This window comes from Protobothrops mucrosquamatus, unplaced genomic scaffold (genome assembly GCF_001527695.2).
Source record: "Protobothrops mucrosquamatus isolate PMUCROS unplaced genomic scaffold, P.Mucros_1.0 scaffold1651, whole genome shotgun sequence".
NCBI classification, from domain to species: Eukaryota; Metazoa; Chordata; class Lepidosauria; order Squamata; family Viperidae; genus Protobothrops; species Protobothrops mucrosquamatus.
In genome coordinates, this window is record NW_015387808.1 from 86,623 (window position 1) to 107,785 (window position 21,163).

Here is a 21,163-nt window from a genome sequence, read left to right on the forward strand (position 1 = left end):
CTTTGATCTTGGGCATAACACTAGAAGTTAGGTAATATTTAGAGGAGAGACAAACTTCTGCAGAAAGCAAGTCATACATCTGTCAGAATGAGAGTTCCTGGGAATATTTTAAAAAACCATCATGCAACATGTGGAATTAAAAAAAATGCCAAATAACTTGTGGAAGCCGTTCCAGTATCAGTTTTTATTTCCTACCATACACCAAATGTACAGCACAGAACACAGTTTTGTTGCTTTGATGTAAGAAATATTAACTGTATGAAGAAACAGTATACAAACTACCCCAAAATTAAAAAAAAATGCATACATCATTGTCCTTTACAAAAGGTCTAATTTACAGGATAGTTCATCAAAGCAAATTAATGCAGAGAAAAGAAGGGAAAAAAGAAAGAATGGGAAGACAGAGAAAGGGAAGAATCACAGCTCACATTACAAAACATCAAATACAAGGAAGGCAAATAAATATGAAGATACATTTTGAGCAAAAATCCAAACACAGATAAATTAACTGAAAGCCATAGTAAATAATAATAAATAGATTAAAAAGAGATTGCTTAATTTAATTTAAATAAAATATAGGATTACTTTCTTAAAATATTTAGTACATTACTTCTTACTTTTTGTCATGGGTGAATGCCTTTGTATGCCTTAAACTGGCGTCAGCAAATGTCTTATAACAAATGAACCAACAAGTACAATAATTTAATAGTAATTTGGTGTTCTAATTTATATTAGCACATACTGTAGCTTTGTCAAATTGTTTTCTTTAAAAAATAAGCACAGCTTCTAAGAACATACACCTCTCCTGTCTAAACTAAGGTCTGAGGGCCACGCCAGTCCCTCCACACACAAACAGCAAGCCCACCTAATGCCAAAGAGCAATCACAGCATATGAAAATTGGAGAATGACTGAAGAGGCAATCTGTGGATAGGAACACTATAGGTATGAATGAAGACTGTGAGTAGGGTCATACCCAGTTGAAATATAATGTTGGCAAATAAAACTAATCACGGTCATTCTAGCACCGAAAAAGTAAAGCCTATGCTGTAAGCCATTATACACTTTCCACTGAGGCACATAGACACATGAGATCTGTACGGATGGGTAAAGGCAGTTCAGCTGGTGGTTTGTAGTTTCTTTTTTTGGAAAAAAAAATAATGTTTACATTGGGGGGAGGGGAATGATTTATTATTTTTACACTCCCTAAAATAGATGTTGGATCTTTGTTCAGAGCAGTTACAAAACAGGAACTGAAAACAGATTATGAAAGAGTTCACTTTGAACAAATGTGAATGTGTTTCTGAATGAGGGCTGACAGACTGCAACATTTGAAGACCTCCCTTTCCATAATCAGTGGAAACTAAGACTTGCCGCCACCTGACTCAAAGTTATACAAGACTCCAATATGTATACTAATCACCTCTGGATGGTCTCTGTTTTCTTCAGTGTAAAAATCAGTTGTATCAGTTTTATCAACTAAGCCACTCCTAAGATTTACTACTAGTCAATGTTGACAGTATTTAGCTGAATGATAAATAGTGTTTAATGTCCTTGCTTTGTGATATGTATAAAATTATCAACTTGGGAAGCACTTTTCCAATATGAAATTATATTGATAGTGGTAAACAGAACAATGTTTTTTTTCAGCTTCTATACTTCAAACCTATCTTATTTGAACGATTAAACAGTTTGATCTTCTTTCATGAATGAGCATGAAATTGGGCCAATGAGAAGGTATCCTTCAATCAATCCAGACTTCCCCTGAATGGTTTCAAACAATTGTTTCATGTAGGCTAAGGCTGTAGCTGGATCCAGTGGTTTACTGATTGCTATATTTCATTATTGCTACAAAAATTCTTGAACTCTTACTGCATGCTGTGCTCAAGGCAATTAGCCACTAGAGGGCACAATTCACCTTGGTATCACTGGGTCTTTGCCTCTCATGCTATTTGCAAACCCATTTCTTATTTCATTAAAAAAAACTGTTATAAAAAGCAGGATGTGGTGAAAATAAACTAGAATCACAGTTCTGTTACTTTGTTTCTTTCATAGTATTTTTTTCTTCCTGTACAAACCCAGCACATTATTTAATTTACATTATAACTTTCAGTCTATTTAAAATCCCATTGGAAAATAAATTAACAAACACATTTGTAAAAATATGGCAGGCTGCAAGAAATGCTGTTAAACAATCTTTTCTTTAAAAAAAATCCATACAACTCTTTGATTGAAAATAAATTAAAAATGTAAAAAAATAGTTACACACACTTTGTACATTCACTTTACAAAAATGAAACAAGTGCAAAACAACAATGGCAACAAAAAGGATTTGTACAGAAATAAATACGTTTGATGATCTAACTCATTGCTGTTAATACAATAGTCTGTTATGTTTAATGTCCTTTTTATGTCAGCTGGAAAAAAATAGTGCAATGTTGTAATTAAAAATGCAGCACAGCAACCAATATTTCTAAGCAGTCCAGGTGCTTTTCATGGATTCATCTGGAATTTGCAGCTGCTGAGACCTTCTTGTGCCCAGCAATTCTTCCATCCTACACATGAATACCCTTCACTGCTTGCTTGATACTTTCCAGTAGAGCCTTGCAGTCCGGGGAATAGTCCCTTTCCAGACTGCTGTACATTTCAGTGAGTGTATTCACGTATGCTTCAAAATTATGCTCACTGATCGGGCCCTGAATAAATGACACAAAACAAAGAAATCAAAGATAAGTGGGACATTAGCAAGAGAGAGAAGATTTCTTATCTGTGGACTGCAGACCTGAATCTGGCTGAGATGCTTGGGAACTGAGTTTTTAAAATCTAAGTCAGAACCTTTTTTTTCTGGTAAAAGCATGTCAAAATTAGTTGGAATCATATTAAATGGGCACCCCTTTTCTCTCTGCCTATCTCTGTTTTACTGTAAGTGCCTTCATTTGTAATGCTAATATACTTGCCATATTACTAACAAGTAAAAGACTTGTCTATACCATCTCCCTTGGATGGCCCAGCAAGTTGCTGCAGGCAGATATTTATAATTCTTCGTCAACCGTGGCTGGTACTCCAACATCACAAGGAGATCTGTCCAGATATCACTTTTTGGGGAAAGGGTTTTTTTTAAAAACAAAAACAAAAACAAAAAACCACAGGCATATGGAGGCTTGATTGAGTTGCGATATGATTCAAGGTAGAGGCAAGTGATTTTTTTGCCCAGGAGCTCTGTTTGTGTGTGAGTGTGTGTGTTTAAGTCTTTGAATATACATGAGTGATGTGATGATAACTACAGTGGTTCTTTTGTATCATATAATATCATACAGTATTTATCTACTTCCTTGTTTCAACATGTGGCCCTTGACAAAGATATTGTGACCATAGAACAATGGGGAGCCCAATCACTTTTCCTTCTTGCCAACTGATCATTGTCATCTGGTTTGTAGCAGAAGTGGGATTTTATTTCTCTGCTGCCATTAATGGAAGGGGACCAAGTAACTTGGTCTACATTGTTCCCCTGCTCATGGGGCTGGCAGGGACCAGATGCTGGTTTCCCATTGGTAATATTGGCAAGTAAAAGCAGTATACAGTATGCCCTTGGCAAAGTCACTATGTGTGTATAAGTTCAACCCTTGGATTAGACATTTGAAGAGAAAATAATCCATCCATCTTCATGTTAGCTGTGTAAGTTAGTACGAGGGCAATTTGGAAATAAACCTCCATTTGGTTATCAATGACAGACACTTGCAAATACAGAACTTTTATTATACACATTAGAAAACTACAACATTACATTACATTTTTGACATAATCGCTATTCAAATTGAGGTACTTGTCATATCGTCTTACAAGTTTTGAAATTCCTTAGTAGTCACTCGGCACCAAATCTGGGCTATATGGGGGGGGGGTGTGATCAAAAACATCCCAATGGAACTGCTTCAAAAGTTCTTGCGTGTGTCTAGCGATATGCAGGCAAGCATTATCATGGACCAACATCACACTTGAAGAGGTACCATAGAAAATCCTGCCAAATATGAAGATGCCAAAGGAGTACTGCTTGTGAAGTTCATGGAGCATGGTTTGACCATCAGTTCAGAAGTCTACTGTGAAATGTTATGAAAACTCAGATGATTCATCCATAACAAGCGTCAGGGCATGCTGACTTCCAGTGTGATGTTGGTTCATGATAATGCTCACTCACACACTGTGAGACACACCCAGGAACTTTTGAAGCAGTTCCTTGGGTTGTGTTTGATCACACACACCCCATAGCCTAGATTTGGCACCAAGCAACTACGATTAAGGAATTTCAAACCTTGTAAGACGTTATGACAAGTGCCTCAATTTGAATAGCGATTATGTTGAAAAGTAATGTAATGTTGTAGTTTTCTAACGTGTATAATAAAAGTTCTGCATCTGCAAGTGTCTGTCATTTATAACCAAACAGAGGTTTATTTCCAAATTGCCCTCGTATATCTCTTATCTCTCTACAAGATGAGTTGTCCCACTCCAAAAATATTATTCTTTTCTATTTAAAGTACTGTCATTATTCTATGCAGAATTGCTCATACCGATTTTCCATAATTTCACAGTGGCATTAATGGATTGTGCATCATAATTTTCCATTTGACAGCCCTGCAAGATGCTACTGTATACTTCTTTATTCTTTGACTCTTAGAGAATGTGCAGAATTCTGAGTCACAAACATACTGTACCATTTGTGGAAGTTGAATGTCAGCAAGACTGGAGATGAGAGCTTGGCTTAAACCAGCTAGTTCCTTTAATAGGCTCTCATTATTCTGCTCTATCAGTTTATTCTCTTCTTCTATGGTTTTCAGATTGCTCTCCATTGATGTGATCTGAATCCATAAATAAAAATGAGAGATGGCAAAATGAATAGTTAGGGTCTTGATATAAAGCTTCAACTATGTATTAGAACTTGCTCAGAAAGAGCCAGCAGAGGAAATGCAACCCTGAGGCTCACAAAACCGTGTTAACAATATTCATCAGAAAAAAATGCTAATTTTAGCAACACATTATTGTTTTTGAAAAAGTGTAGAAATGAAATTTGTTAGCCTCTTGCTTCCATTTCCACCCAACCTACTCCCCTTCCCAACACTTCCACCCAGCTCCAACTTGTGGGAAATTGTCTTCTCCACTCTAGACAGCAGTAGGATGAAAAGAACAAGCATTTGTTTCTTTGATTGTTTGGCAGGAGTTCACAAGTGGATGAAAGGCCACAATTTGGCAAAATAGAAGAAGGCTTGGTGGTTGGTTAAAAACGCCCGGTTAAAAAAAGAATTTAGCTACAGTATTAGGCATACAGAAAAAGAAGCAAGCAAACTACTGTTTACACTGCTGATTTTTTTTTCTTCCTTGCAGCATCCCTACTGACTCACTGCAATAATAACAGCCCTGGTATTCGCACTAGAGCTAGATAAGGCAATACTGTAGGATGACTGAGATTGTAACACTTCTGAATGTAAAAGGCTAAAAATAAAAGAAACAGAATAGAAAAAAGTGGGACCTCTTTGACAAGAAAGGCTAACACAAAATATCATCTTGAATGAATGACCCATCAGAGTAAATCGTCCTAGACTAAGGGGTATATATATATTTTTGCAGCTATCAAGGACACACACACACATACATACACATATACACATACATACATATACATATTTTTCAAAATTTGGATTGCTGACAAAGAATTAAGGGAGAACTGGAATAGCCATTTCGAACTTTTTAGTTCTTTTCAACCAGACATACCCTTCTGAGATTCGAACCTGGGCTGTCTGCATATTTGGGCCGACAGGGTGCACCAAACTCAAACATATACATATACATATACATATACATATACATATACATATACATATACATATACATATACATATACATATACATATACATATACATATACATATACATATACATATACATATACATATATATATATATATATATATATATAATATATATATATATATATATATATATATTCCAGATGCTATGAGTCAAGTGAGAGCTAAGCAAAGACTTTGACAGATCAGTCCATTTTGTTCAGGCTCCACTGGTCATCACAATAAGCTGCAAACTTTCCATGAGTTTCTCCTCACTTTGCAATTCTCACCACTGTTTTTGTGCTGCTGCAATGCCAGATTTAGGAGTGCAATTATAGTACAGCACATTATGCACTACAAGCCTATCTATATTTGGGTAATATGCAGTATATAGTTATCATTCCAAAGTTAGAGATTTAGTCACTTCTTGTGAAGGTGATAACTATTTGTTACAATGGACACATCTAACAACTCCTCTGTGCTCAGGAAGAAAAGAAGGCGTTCCATAAGAGAACAGCCCCTGCACGTTACCTACAATTTCCTTCTCACCGTATTTCACTGCTGAGGGGGGCTCAGCAAGCAGATTCCACTTAGAATTAGTGGTCTGCAGATAATCAGGCACAAGCCAGATAGGATTTTAAAGGTTATAAACAACATTTGTCTCTAAGCCAGAAATAAACCTATGCAGGTCCTATGGTATTAATCCTAATGATAGCATGCTGCGTTGTGCATTAATTGCAATTTCTTGATGGTTGTGAACTGCTCATTGCATATCTATAGACTATTTAAATTCTCATGCCTGTAACCTTTAATTGGGGAAAATGGTTTACCATAGAGCAGAACTTTTCACCTCAAATAGGCTAGACTTTATGGAATGTGTCAAAAATCCTGTGGAACTGAAATCTGGCAAATTTTATAAAACATTTTATGATATACAAGTTATCGTAAAGCATTTTATGACATCAAACAAAAATGACACAAATTTCTTGTAGGCAACTTCTGATGTTTGATTGTGCTGTGCAGTTCAACATGGGCTACTTTCAAGGCATCTCTGGACATCTCTCTGAATTTTTAAGAACTTTTCCAGTATATTAGAAGTTCTGTCAGTGTTGAAGATATTGAGGAATCTGATAAGAAATCAGGTATCTCTGAAAGAATGATCCAACAGGCCACAGATTGTCTAATTGCATCCTAACATGATGATAGGATATTAGCCACAGTCTTCTGCTCTAAGATTGACCACAATTGACATCCTAGTTGTAGCTGAGCAAAGGGCTTATTGATCATAGCTTCTAATTTCTGTTCTACTAGGAGATGAGAGTACAGGACTCTGAAATTGCTCACTAGCTTTTTCTAGGGGAACACAACTCCTTTCATAGCCTAAAGCTGGTTTTATTCTGTAATCAGTCACCTTTGGAACCCAGTGCTACAGTCTGCAGACTGTGGATTAAAATTCCACCACGCATTAATGACACCAACCCCAAGCTGGTAGATAATCTCTTCCAGAGGCTTCATGTAAATATTAAATAACATAAGAGAGAAAATTGATCTCTGAGGCATCCTGTAGCAGAGTGTTGAAGGGCTCAAACTGTCTTTTGCCCAACCTGCCTCAAACCATCCACTTAGGAAACAAACAAACCAGCACAAAATGAACCCCTGACTTCTAAGCCTCACAGATGATTCAGAAGGATACTGTGACTAATGGTATTCAAGACTGCTGAAAGATGCAGAAGGACTAAGAGGATCATGTTCTCACTGTCTAAACCTCAACCATCATCAATAATAATAATAATAATAATAATAATAATAATAATAATAATAATAATAATAATAATAATAATAATAATAATAATAATAATAATAATAATAATTTCTATTCCCACACCTGGATTGTGACTGAAAAGATTGCAGATAGTCTTTCCTACAATCTATACTTCAGAAGACAACTGGAATCCTAACAAAACCACCCTGCAGACTCTGCAAATGCCATTTGGCAGCCAATAGGATCTATTCTATGTCTGGGATGGGCTGATTTAATTGGATTTATCTCCTTGCAGAGGTCAGTAAAGCCAGTCAATTCTATGGTCACTAAAAAGTGATCTGTCAATGACAATAGAGTAGCTTTTATACCTACCACCACCAGAGCATGCACAATTGCTCCAGAGTATAAACCAGGTCTCATATGTGATTTCCTAAGCATTGAACTAGGATAGCTTGGGACAAACCCCCAGTTATCATGATGACTATGAAATCCCAAGCTGCCTCAGAACATCTCCCCCTCAGGGATGGCTGTTTGAGATCATCTATACCATACAGCAAATCTAAGTGTCTGACTCATCATCCATAGTGAGGCGTTGGATGTGTACAATGACATATTAGCTCTTTTAATTTGTTTTCCAATCCTTTCCTTCTCTTTACATGCTCTTTCACAACACATCACTTTAAAATATTTCACTTTTCTTCTTCCTTTCTTTCTAATAGATCTGGCAAACAAACATTCCTAGACTCAGCCTCAAGCAATATGAACCCCTTGCCGTGTCAGGATAGTCAGCATTTTAAAACTCAGCTGGTAGTGCTCAGTAGCAGCCAAGGCCTTGGTGTGGTCCAACCAGGAAGAAGCAGAGCATGTGCCAACTGGCAGATAGCACACAGGGAAGTGTTCATGTGTTGTTCATGCTGTTACCATCTGTCACTATGCCCCTTTTCCTATTCTTCTGAGAACAAGCTGCACATAGAGAATGTGTGTACTGACCTGGTCACCAGTATTCTTCCTTAGCAGTGGCCTTCATTTTTTTTCCTAAACCAAGCTAACTTTCTAAGGAGCAGGAGACCAGATCCTTCAAGTGCTAAAATGGGTGGCCTGGGGAAAAATATGTATTATTGCTATATCTCAATGAAGTAGTTACATTCTTACCTGTGTCTGGAGTTTCATCATGTCAGCTTCAATTTTAAGGTTGGATTCATTTAGTTCTTTAATTTCTTCATCCAAATGTCTGATTTCCTCTTCATTCTCTAAACCTGCACAAGATTTACTAGTTCAAGTCAAGTACAAAATGCCTTCCTGAAAATATTCACATCTGTCTTTAGAAACACTGTGAAACTGAGGCTTAAATTGGTTAGGTAGCCACCCATTTAATTGGAAACAAAAGTGCATATTAGCAATTTCATTCTACACTTATTGGAATTAATATAAAACTCTCCATTGTGACATATCAAGGACCAGGAAATCATGAAGGGCTTCAAAAGGTTCATGCATGTCCACTACATTTCTCAATATTTTCCTCATCTTCCTGCTGTGCTACTGATTTAAATGCCTGTTGGTGAGGAAGTTTAATATATAAAGGGAACATAGTTTTGGTATGTAATCTATGCATCAATTTCAGCTATATTTATATATCAATTTCAGCTGTATGACACAGGTCCGAAAGTTAAGTTTTGTTAAGTTAAATGTTGTATTACATAGGGATAGGAACTGCTGATTTTTCCTTTGCATATCAGTAAAGTGACAAAGTGGTAAATATAAATTTATAATTAATGCAAGTACATCTATGCCTAGTGTCCAATCATAAACTTCAATAATTTTTAAAAGGGAATCTTTGGTTGCTAATCAAAATGACTATATGTTACCCATAGTCAATATCTATTAAGGGACGACAGAGAGCACAGTATCACTTAGATATTATGGGAAAACAATACACAGTCAAACCTTTTGTAATAATACTGCTTTAATGTGGCACAACTGTTCTTATAATTCTCAGTAAATCAGTGGGTTAATACTAGATTTATGCAATCTAGTCTCCTTACCTCCATTTGCTTTCAACTTAACAGTCATTAGTTCTTCAGATATTTTCCCTTTTTTTAAGGCTTGTGCATTCAGGGGACATCCAGACAAACTAAAAAGAGTAGGAAAGGGGACCTATATGAAAGTCGAAACATATTTTGATTGCAACAACTCAGCCTCCAATATCTTGTCAATATAAATCCATTTCAACTATGCTGTCCATTATGTTTCACACTTATAATAGCAATAGCATTAGTACTTAGACTTATATACCGCTTCACAGGGCTTTACAGCCCTTTCTAAGCAGTTTACAGTCAGCATATTGCCCACAACAATCTGGGTCCTCCTTGGAAGGATGGAAGGCAGAGTCAACCTTGAGCAGATGACACTTGAACTGCCAAACAGCAGGCAGCCAGCAGTCAGTAGAAGAAGCCTGCAGTACTGCATTCTAACCACTGCTCCACCAGGCTCTTAACATAAAAATGTTAGCATGTTTTCCTGAAAATAAGACCCATCCTGAAAATACGTCCTAGCTTGAAATTTACGCATGTGCCTAATATAAGCCCTATCCCCAAAATAAGCCCTAGTTTTGGGGTGAGGCACATGTGTAAAAATCAAGCTAGGGCGGGGGTGGGGGTTGGAGCTGCCCCACATGCCCCACATGTGCTTATCTTAGGACTACTGCAGCCAGGCCTTCCACACCCCGACACCTGTTGCGCTGCTGCCCACGTTCTTCTATGGCTGCTTGCGGCTGCATGCGATGTGATGCATCGCGCTGCTGCTGCCACTCAAAGCAGGGGGCTGTGTGGCTTGTCATGCTGATCGTGCCACTGCCGCCACTTGCGGCAGGATGCTGCATGGCTCATCGTGCTGATTGTGCCGCTGCCGCCGCTCACAGCAAGATAGTGCCATGAGTGGTGGCAGCAGCATGAGCAGCACGAACGGTGCGATGAGCCATGCGGCCTCCTGCTGTGAGAGGCGACAGTGGTGTGATCAGTGTGACAAGTTACGCAACCTTCTGCCATGAGTGGCAGCGGTGGCGTGATGCATCACGTGGCATGCAGCTGCAAGTGGCTGCAGAAGAACTTGGGCAGCAGCGCTACAGGTGTCGGGGCGTGGGAAGCCTGGCTGCAGTGATCCTAAGGTAAGCGGGTAAGACATACCTTGAAAATAAAACCTGGTGCCTCTTTTGGAGGCCATATATATATATATATATAAGATTGGATCTTATTTTCGAGGAAACACGGCTATATAATATTTGTTTTGTATGATTTCCAGGGACATGCCTACAACAGTTTTCTCTTTCAGTGCATTGTTCAGTTCTATTATGGCTGCACCTTGATAGCTCTTGCTTCAAAGCACCAAATCTGATACTTTTGCACTACTGTTTTACTAACAGCCAAACTAGGTACATTCATGCTATGAAATTTATGACCTTGAAGTCACATTAGCAGCTCAACAGAACAAATTATGAACAGCTTATGATGCCCATTCTTCAAAGGTCTATAAAATATTAGCTCAGTGGTTTGATCCTAGGAATAACTTATTCTTATATAGTATGCATAAGTGTTCATTAAAGGTTTTGGCCCCAATCATCCCTGAAAGATGAGCTATTTAAAATGCATGCAAAATCCTAACAAGACTTTTCCTGTCAGTTGAATAGGATTGTCAAATTAACAAAACTCCATTGATTTATAGATACTTGCTGAGAGAAGGGGGGAAAGGGAATAAAAACAAAGGGATACCTTCTGTGGGTGACAAAAACATTATTAACGTGACCCAGCCCATTGCAGCCTGGCAAAGGGCAGTGTGGCAGCTCTTGCTTGTTCAACTTCCAGTGTAGAGAAGATCCATTGAGAGGACTTTCCTTCTGTCTCTTGGCAGCCATGGGACAACCTGAAGCTGTGCGATGGGAAGTGTATTTACCTGATACATGACCTTGGCCATCACAGCCTAGCACTGGACATCTGTAGGAGCACAGCAAAACTGATATTTGTCTAAAGATCTCTCTTACAACAGTAAGAGCTCAGGAAAATAAATTCAAATTAGCAAAATAATATGCATGTCCAGGATTTTTAATGGAAAGCTCTTAGCATATTTGATCTCACAAATGACATAAGCCACGAGAGCTATAATGTGCTCTGGGATGAGTGTCCTGTGTTAACCCACATTATATCTTGGCATTTTATGTGAACTTAACTTTTGTGTTAACCCACTCATTGCATTTAGCGGACAAGCCAAGGTTAATCTAAGAGAGCCACTTTAAAAGATTTAAAATATCCAATGATATTTAATCATAAAGACTTGACAGTTGTTAACATTTATCAGCGTATGTATCTGCATGGATAATTGCCAATCATAAACTCAGGGTAGGAAAAAGATTGCTGAGAATATATTCAGGGAAAGGCTTAGAAACTTTCCTGCATTACATCTTTTTTGCAATATCAGGGATAGTGGTATTCACTGAAACCATAAAGCTAGCTTTCGTAACTTTATTTTAATTTGTTATTATATATGCACATGTTAGTGAGATCAACCGGGGTGTGATTTGTGATTTATCACAAACCTTTGGAAGCCTACTTACTTAAGTTCAGGATCTTCTTTTTCTTCCTTTGTAGGAGTCACTTTCAGACCACTTTTCCTGGCCCGAGGACAGCCAGATAAGCTAAAGAAAAGTATGCAAAGCAGTTTATTTCTCTTCCCAACTTCCTAATTTTTACTTTTGAACAGGTAAGGGGTCCGTACCTTCTGTGAGAGGCATAATTTCCCGTCACATGACCAGAACCATCACATCCAGGAGTGGGGCACCTATGAAACAAAATATAGAGAAAAAGAAGAACTATTCAAATGAATCCTACCTTATTAAATTGAGAACTTTAGTGAAAGTTTCAATAGGACTTTCTTGCTTTGCAATTTTGCTACTTTGTGGTGAAAATACAGAAAATGCTTTAATGTCTTTAACTTAAAGTTTGTATTATTTTTACTCTGTGAAAAAACTTATATATATATTTTTTAAAATTCCTTCTCATCCCTATGAGTGGTACGTATCTTTCTCAATCTTGGGTACTCTACCAGAAGCCTGGGAGTTTGAAGGTTCTGCATATTTTCTTAGCTGTTCCTAGCACTGCATGCATCTGGACAGATAGGTTTGATCTTCTTCCTAAAATATGTTGGAACTATTGTCCCAGCTTGGCAGCCCTGAAATGCTCCTATCACCACTGGGACCATCCAGCCTTTATTTTCGACATCCTATCCAGTTTCTACCTGTGGTCCTGATACTTCCCAGCTTCTCATATTCCTTTTTCCTGATGTTGCTGTCACTTGGCACCACTACATCTATCACCAGCTCTGTCTTCTGCTCCTTGTTGATCATCATGATGTCTGCTTGATTGGCCAATACCAGCATGTCCATCTGGGTCTGAAAATCCCACTGGATCTTAGTCCTGTTATTCTCTATGACTTTCTGTTGAATATCCCATCTGAACTGGGAACAGCCCAGCCCATGCACAGAAAAATATTCCTGTACACAGTGCCAGCTACTTGGTTCCTACCTACATCTTATACCCTGCCACTACATGTTTGACTGTATCTGAGGCCTCTCTTCACACCCTGCACCTTGGATCATGTATAGTATGGTAGACCCTTTCTTCTATGGATTTGGTGCTTGATGCTAGTTCTTATCTGCTATGCAGTGCCTCAATGCTGTCTTTTAATTGAACTGCAACTTTTCTTATGAATTGTTTTATTAGCAATTTATAAGGAGGCTTCAATGGTTGCATATTGCCCACAAGTAACTTACTTCTGATATATACCTTAGATGGCCAATCAGTTATTTTGACTAAAAAAATCCAAAGGTAGAATATGTATGCATCTGTATCTACAGTATATGCATTTATTTTTTTAAAAAGTATATATTTTATACTTTCAACTTCACTTCCAGTAGTTATAATCATATATAAGTATTGATAAAACATAAAGCACATCAGCCTACCATCCAAAAATTGTGGTATACAAACCCTGGCCCAGAGCAAGTTCTACACTCTTCAGACATGAAATGCCAGGTAAAAGAACTCAGGCTTGACTGCCTTATAGAAAAATGTAGGAAGGACATTTTCTGGGTCTCTGAAGTCAGGTGCTCCAAAGAGAGAGAAGTAACTTACAGAACAATGTGCTGTGCCTCTCTCCTTCGATCTCCTCTGAGAAGAGGTTCTTAACATATTCCTCTGGACCGAATGCACTGAACAGATCAACTCAAGAGTCAGTCTTTGAGACTCACAATACTGTCTAGGGTCAGGACTGGAGGGTCCCACTAGAACAGAATTTCCAGCCATTCATTTCCAGAAGAGATTATTCCTGATTCTGCAACGGGCATAGTTATGCACTTCCATCATGTACTTAAACTGGATCTTGAACAAAAGTCTTATTCTTCAGCTCAAGACTATCCCCAGTAGCAGGTGAATAGAAAACATTCAAATGTCAATAGCTAAGTTTGCCCTTTCTCTTCATATTATTCTTTGTCAGTGGGATTTACCACTGTTTTTTTTTAAATACATTAAGATTCAACTATTATTATTGATCTTCATATAATGTTCAACAATTGTTAATGATCCTTATGGGATTATTTTTCTTTGCTTTATTGCATTCATAGCAGCATCTAATTTAGAGGACCTTTGGATCAGTCTATTCTCCATGCAATCAAACTGGTGGGTCTGGATCATTTTAATGTTTATTCTATTAGAAACTCATCCAAAAAGTGGGGGGAATAAGCAGGGCTTTTTTTCTCATAGAACGCCCAGAACGGAGTTCCGGCACCTTTTTTGGATGGAACCTTGTAGGGTAGGCAAGGCGGGTTGCATGATGTGTGTGAGTTCCGGCACTTTTTTTTTTTTTTTTTTTTTTTTTTACAAAAAAAGCACTGGGAATAAGTCTCCAATACTACCACCACTGTTATCATTTTAGTCCTCCAGGAGATAAAGGACAAGGGTTTTACCACAATACTTATCTAACTGGATACTTTCCCACCCATGAGCACATTCCTCCAAACTCTCCATCATGCAATTTTAATTACATGAGATTGGAATGGCTTAATAAAGCTGAAGAAAGAAAATATTCCTGGTAAAAGTGATTTATGGTGTTTGAAAAAAGGGAGTACGAATAACCTTACTTGCTGCTCTTATTAAATAATGGATTTTGAGGAAAGAAAACCCTGTAAAGAAATGTATCAGTCAATACCTTCTCTTTCTTTGCAACAAATACATACTTAAGCTCTTGAGAATTGGCAGCCATTAAGGATTTTAACGTCTTGTCAGCCAAAGGACATCCAGAAACACTAAGAAATGCAAAAGAAATGCATGAAATGCAAAAGAATTTAAAGAGGTTGCAACAAAATAATAATTAAAGATTATTGTTTTTTTCTTTTTAAAAATAAACTAAAAGCTTAACCAAAGTAAGACTCACCAAATCTAAGGCTTCAGGATTTATTTATTTTTTTGTAACATAAGTTTCAATAAGTACATGCAGGTGAAGGAGGTCTTGTGAATTATCAAATCCAAAGTATTTAGGATCTTAAGATTAAGATATATTTTAAATTGGGCCCAGAAATGTATATTGGACATAGTAAATATGTAGCTATTATTATTAACTACCAATTGCAATCTTGTATCCCTATAGTTTGTTAAATGCTCTCACATTTCTTTTTCTTTCTTACCTGCGGTGGGATGCATAGTTTCCTGTCACATGACCACTGCCATCACATCCTGGAGTTGGACACCTAAGAAAATAAAGTGAACCAGTCAGACACAAATTAATTGGGAAAGAGAGAAAACAAAGGGGAAATAACTATGTTCTGCTGGAGAACCATGTTCTACTGTTCTCCATGGTCAGTGGGCTGTGCAAAAGATTTGATGTATTGTGGTAGCCTGTCCTCCAGTAGGGTTGGCACAGTTGTTTTGGGAGGTTCCTGTGTGCCTGTGTACAAGCAACACTCATGGTACCAGCAATATGAAGTGGCTATATATTCGTTTACATGCATGAATAATTTGGGAAACCCCTTGAAGCAACTGGAAAGTTTTCGAGAACACTGTTTCTCAACCTTAGCAGCTTTGAGGTGTCTGGATTTCAACACCCAGAATTCCACAAGCAAATAGCTGGATAATTCTGGAAACTGAAGTCCAGACATCTTAAAATTGCTAAGGTTGAGAAAGACTATTCTAGAGAATGTTCCTGCCTCTGAGTTTTGAGGTGAGACATTCCACTTAAGCCACTATGTTTGGGAGGTGTTCCTTCAAATGCTTTATATAATGCTATGTGTTAGTAATGAGGAAGCTGTCTGTCTTCTCTCTATCTTGCAATGGACTTTAGTGAAAACTATTTTTATGGCTAAGCAAGCTTATATTCCCAATATTTCGGGGGGGGGGAAAGAGATTCTCTGTATCAGGAACCTGGTTTAATTCCTCATTATCAGGATCTGAACCTTACTTCAAATCCTGGTTTGAAAAAAAAATTAAACCTCTGCTCCTTACACTGGAAACAGTGACATCTAGGCATCAGACACCTGGAAGTTTAGAAGTCTTTCCCCCCCTCCCTCTTGGTTCACTTCTACCCTCTGGCTGGCTTACTTCTTATTACCCTTATTTGTCTATTCTGCTTTTCCAGTAGAACTCCTCTACCTAAACTGCAATAATCTGGCTGACCACTAGAGTGAGAGCTTTCTGTATCGTGTTGCTTTCCATGTAATGGTTGTCCATATTTTTGCAGCAGCCCAAATATCCTATGGGATGTGGCTAGCTGCAATGAATTAAATGCAGAGAATGGTGAAGCAGAAAGGAAATGCACAAGGCAAAACATATAGTTGAATCTGGGCCAAGCTTCTAAGCCCTTAAAAAAAATCTTTCTGTGGCTTCCACTGCTAGTTAAAGAAAAGTAAAGAAAAATAAAGGAAGTTTACTACTGGTATAGGGTGCTGCTATTACCTGTTGTAAAAAGCCAAAAATTCCACATATATGAAAGAAAGGCATAGGAAAAAAGAGAAAAGCAAACACAGAAGGCTTTATGTGTATGATAGAAAAAAAAATGTATGTCAGAGGGAAAGTATAGGCTTGCTGAGAAATCAGGTGACATTACCTTTTTATTTTAATTGGAGGTGCGTTCATTTTAATTCTATAAAATACCTTCTCGTGATTGTCTTCCTTTCTAGCTGCCTATAGCTGCCTTACTTAATGGTGGCTAGAGACATTATAATGATTACTAGTTAGTAAAACAGGAGCAGCTGAAGAAGAGGTCCCAAGAAGAGTGAAAGAGTAGATTGTGTGGGAAAATACTGCTTTAATTTAATAGATATGGATTATAACACTATAAGTATTTTCACTGAGATGCATCTGTATTTTTATAGGGTGAAAATGAAGATGAAAGCTGCTAAACTATAGCTTGAAGATTGTAGATAAAAATATGTTGTTTTGTCATAAAGTAACTAAATCATTTAATTATTTCATTTAGTTGTCCACTAATGAGTTGAACCTTGTAATATTTTTTTTATTTTTTTTCTAATAATTAACTGACTACAGCTTTCGGTAATATCCTTAAAGCATAATTGGATCACTCCATTGTAGCTACTTAATAGTATCGGTATTTAAAAAAGAGAAAATGTATAGTTTCTTTTAAGTAGAACTATAGCACATTAGATCACCTAGTTCATTCTTCAGAATACTATTTGCCTTGGTATAATATAATTACTAAAGAGGCCATTAATATTCCAAAATATGTGATCCATATTTATATTTGTATTGTAACTGAGTTTCAGACATAGAATTTCGCTTTATAATTGCTGTTGTCATTCTTGGTATTTCCTCAAGATGGAGCCATTTGCATTACCAATTCTACCAGCAAATATTTGGTAAACATTCCTTGCCCTGAGTGTTACTTTTAGACCTTTTACGTACTTGTATTTAAACATATTTCAGCCAAACATATTTTGGATACATATTAGCAAGCAAAACAACCATTACCGGGTGATTTAAAATCTAATGCAAGGTTTACAAGGTATGTAAATTATTATACACAGGGTAAATTATATTCTGTGTTTATTGTGTTAAACAGTTGTGTGGATCCTGGGAATTAACATACTATAAGTGGAGTTCTTGAATCACTGAATGAACAAATATTTTTTATCCAACAAATTTTATTAATATTTTCTTTATACAGGAAAACTAAGCAATATCTATCTATCTATCTATCTATCTATCTATCTATCTATCTATCTATCTATCTATCTATCTATCTATCTATCTATCTATCTATCTATCTATCTATCTATCTATCTATCTATCTATCTATCTATCTATCTATCTATCTATCCATCCATCCATCCATCCATCCATCCATCCATCCATCCATCCATCCATCCATCTATCTATCTATCTATCTATCTATCTATCTATCTATCTATCTATCTATCTATCTATCTATCTATCTATCATCTACTCACGTGATCAGTTCCTTTTTGAGATCTCTTGAATGGACCTTGGGTTTTGGACTACATTCTGAGACATCTGAGTATTTTTTTTCCTCCAGGCTTTCGGGACAGATTGCAGGATCTTTCTGAAATAATAGAAGAGACTATTACTTAGAAAAACTGCTATCTTTTAATCCATTTTCCTTAACCTGATACCACCCAGAGGTTGTGGACTACACAGTTTCAGTTACCTAATCTAACTCAGGGTAAATAGAAACTGTTGAAAAGAAACATATTTTTAATTTAGTGCTATTTTACACAATATTTTTTAAATCTAGTGGGAAAATGCATGTGTACTCATATGTACTCATTGAAACAGATCGTTCATTAGGTTGCAGGGGAAAATTGTGTAAATTGTTCACAATTATAAACACAATGTTATGCTTTTCCATTTGTTTTATTATCTGTTTTCTATTTACTTTACCAACAGAAGTTAGTCAAAATAAAGGAATATCTGATTATATAAGCTGGTTCTTGGTTTGTGGTTTATTTGGGTTTGGTTTAACAAGATTGCAGCCAGGGTCATTAAATATCTATGTTGTATGTTGCATGCCACTATGATTTGTTCCTTAACAAGTCATATGAATCTAACCATACTGTCTAGGCAGAAAAAGTAATCAAGTAATCACCACTGAAGAAGTTCAATATCAAATAATAATGTCATGGTCACCTTATATCATCTGTCATCTTAGATCCAAGATTGTATTCAGAGTTTGTTGTATCTACTCAAATACAAGAGTCAGCTATTGGAAATCCACTTATTAATATGACCTTTTCTGTATGCTTATACAATCTGTTTCAAAACCAGAAAACTAGAGGCAAACCTCATTATTTAATACAAAGGTATATTTGACAGACAGTGGTATGGTACAGACAGCTAGTAGAAAGTAAACTAAAAGTCTTCCACAAGTATAAGTTGTTTATTTGTTTTTTTTCTTTTAATCAACTTCTCCCAATTCTGTTTCTAAGTGATCTCTTAGACTGTCTGCATGTGTGAGCTTTATTTGGGAAGCTGAGCTACATAGTTCTTAGGATCCTTGCCAGCCTCCATATTCCTACCCATTCAGGAGGAGGGGGGAAATCAAATGAAATTCCATTAATGTACAGATGGACATTTATATTGATTTTTGCAAAGACCAGAACATAATGACAACACAAATAACAGATAATAGCATCTGGCACTTTTAACATTTTAAGCCCTGAAATCTTTGGAAAACTGACAGTTGAACTAAACTAAAAGCTCCAGTTATTTTTCTCAGCTTTTTGCATCCTTTTAAAAAGAGTGTCAGCTTTTTCCAATTCAGGATTTTATTATTTATTTATTTATTTATTTATTTATTTTTGAGGACGGCTTCTGGACAGATACACTATTTCTTTGTTAGGAAAAAAAACTTCTAGATATGAACTTCAATTTGACAATCAATTCTATGTGTGTATGTATGCATGTATAATAATGATTACTTGCTGCATCTAATATAGTATCTTTATAGTATGCTGTTTTTGACCTAAGATTTTTTCATTTATAGCCCATATTATTTGGATCTTATATATTTTGGACATGGATCAGACACAAAATTATTCAGATGAAAGGATAAATATTTGGTCCCCTCCCTCCTGTACTCCCAAGGCCCATTTGGAGAATTCTTTTGGTTCATGCATGGCCCATGTATGCTACCATACTTTTATCTTTACATTATAAATGTCAGTATAAACATCTCTATTTGATGAAAGCAAATATATATGTCCCAGGATAACGTGGCAGGATCCAATCTGGATCGGTCACTGGAACCAGACGTCTAGCCTTCTGAGCTTTTGGATTCGTGCTGGAGGCCATCTTCCAGACTGGGGAGAAAGAAATTCCCTGAGGATGGGCTCCAGCATGAATCCAAAAGCTGAGAAGGCTAAATCTCTGGTCCCAGTGACTGACCCAGATTGGATCCTGCATCTTTATTTGAGTATTTTTGGAAACATTTAGTTTCAGTTTACATTCATTTTCAGCTGTTCCAGCTGCAGAAAGTATTACTTACTCTAAACTCCTCCTTGAGGATAGTAATAAATATTATCAGAAAGACTCATAGGATCATAGATTTAATGTGGCCTTAAGCAATTTACCTCAACTTCTGCTTAGTGCTTGACAGTACTTACCATTGGGAAATTCCTCCTAATATTCGCCCTTAGTTTTATATTCCTTTGTCTTTGTCCAGCTTCCAGTTTGAGTTAAGAACTGATATGTCCCATCTTATAACATATAACATCATATAACTGTTTTTCAGGTATTTGTATACCATTGGCATATTTATTTTAATCTTCTCTTTTGGAAATGAAATATGTACCATTCCTGATAAGGAATGGTTTCCAGATCCCTTACCATTCTGATATCTCTTCTCTGAACTTGTTTCAGCTTCTCGATATCTCTTTTAAACTGCATGAGATAGTACCTCCGATGATTTGGATGCAATACTTCTATTAATACACTTATCTTTTTAACTGATATCTTATAATGTTTCTTCATGTTTAGCTAATGGTCCACTAGTTTCTTTACATCCTTTGGACAAACACTCCTGGCAAACCAGCTCATTAAAATTCTATAGTTAAATGTTTGATTTTCTTCTTAATCAGAAGCTCTGCTAGTTGGCCTAGTGCTCAAGTCTGTCAAGATAATTTAGATTGTGGTTGCCATCTTAGGAATTAGCCAGCCTCCAAGCCTGGTGTCAAATTTGATAAGCATCTTTTCTATCCCAGCTATCTCTGCCCAAGAATCCCTTATGCTGATGATGTAGGCTATGAATTAGGAATCTGGATGCTATCTTTGTTTTAGCCAATTGTTCAATTCCAGGATTTTGTTTTCCATTTTGCCCCTTGACCAGCAATGTATAGATTTATTCTTTGCAACTCCTTTGCTTTCCTATGCTTGGATTTAAGCTATTGATCTGAGGTATTGATTTCTTTTGGTTGTGTTGTTGTCTCCATATGGGGAAGCAGAAATAAATAGAAATCAGTTGCAAAATATTTTATATTTTGTGTGATATATATATATATAT

At 36.7% G+C, this 21,163-nt stretch overlaps 1 protein-coding gene across 1 annotated transcript in view; it reads right to left on the minus strand.

Moving 5' to 3' along the window:
* Positions 1–2,553: 2,553 nt before the first annotated feature.
* The window catches only part of ST18 (ST18 C2H2C-type zinc finger transcription factor), a 64,367-nt gene continuing 45,757 nt past the window's right edge, over positions 2,554–21,163 (minus strand). The window contains 10 exon segments of the mRNA XM_015822701.2: positions 2,554–2,694; positions 4,705–4,848; positions 8,747–8,850; positions 9,637–9,725; positions 11,359–11,580; positions 12,198–12,278; positions 12,359–12,421; positions 14,874–14,942; positions 15,321–15,383; positions 18,096–18,208. Of these exon segments, the coding sequence (XP_015678187.1) occupies positions 2,554–2,694; positions 4,705–4,848; positions 8,747–8,850; positions 9,637–9,725; positions 11,359–11,580; positions 12,198–12,278; positions 12,359–12,421; positions 14,874–14,942; positions 15,321–15,383; positions 18,096–18,208 (1,089 nt within the window).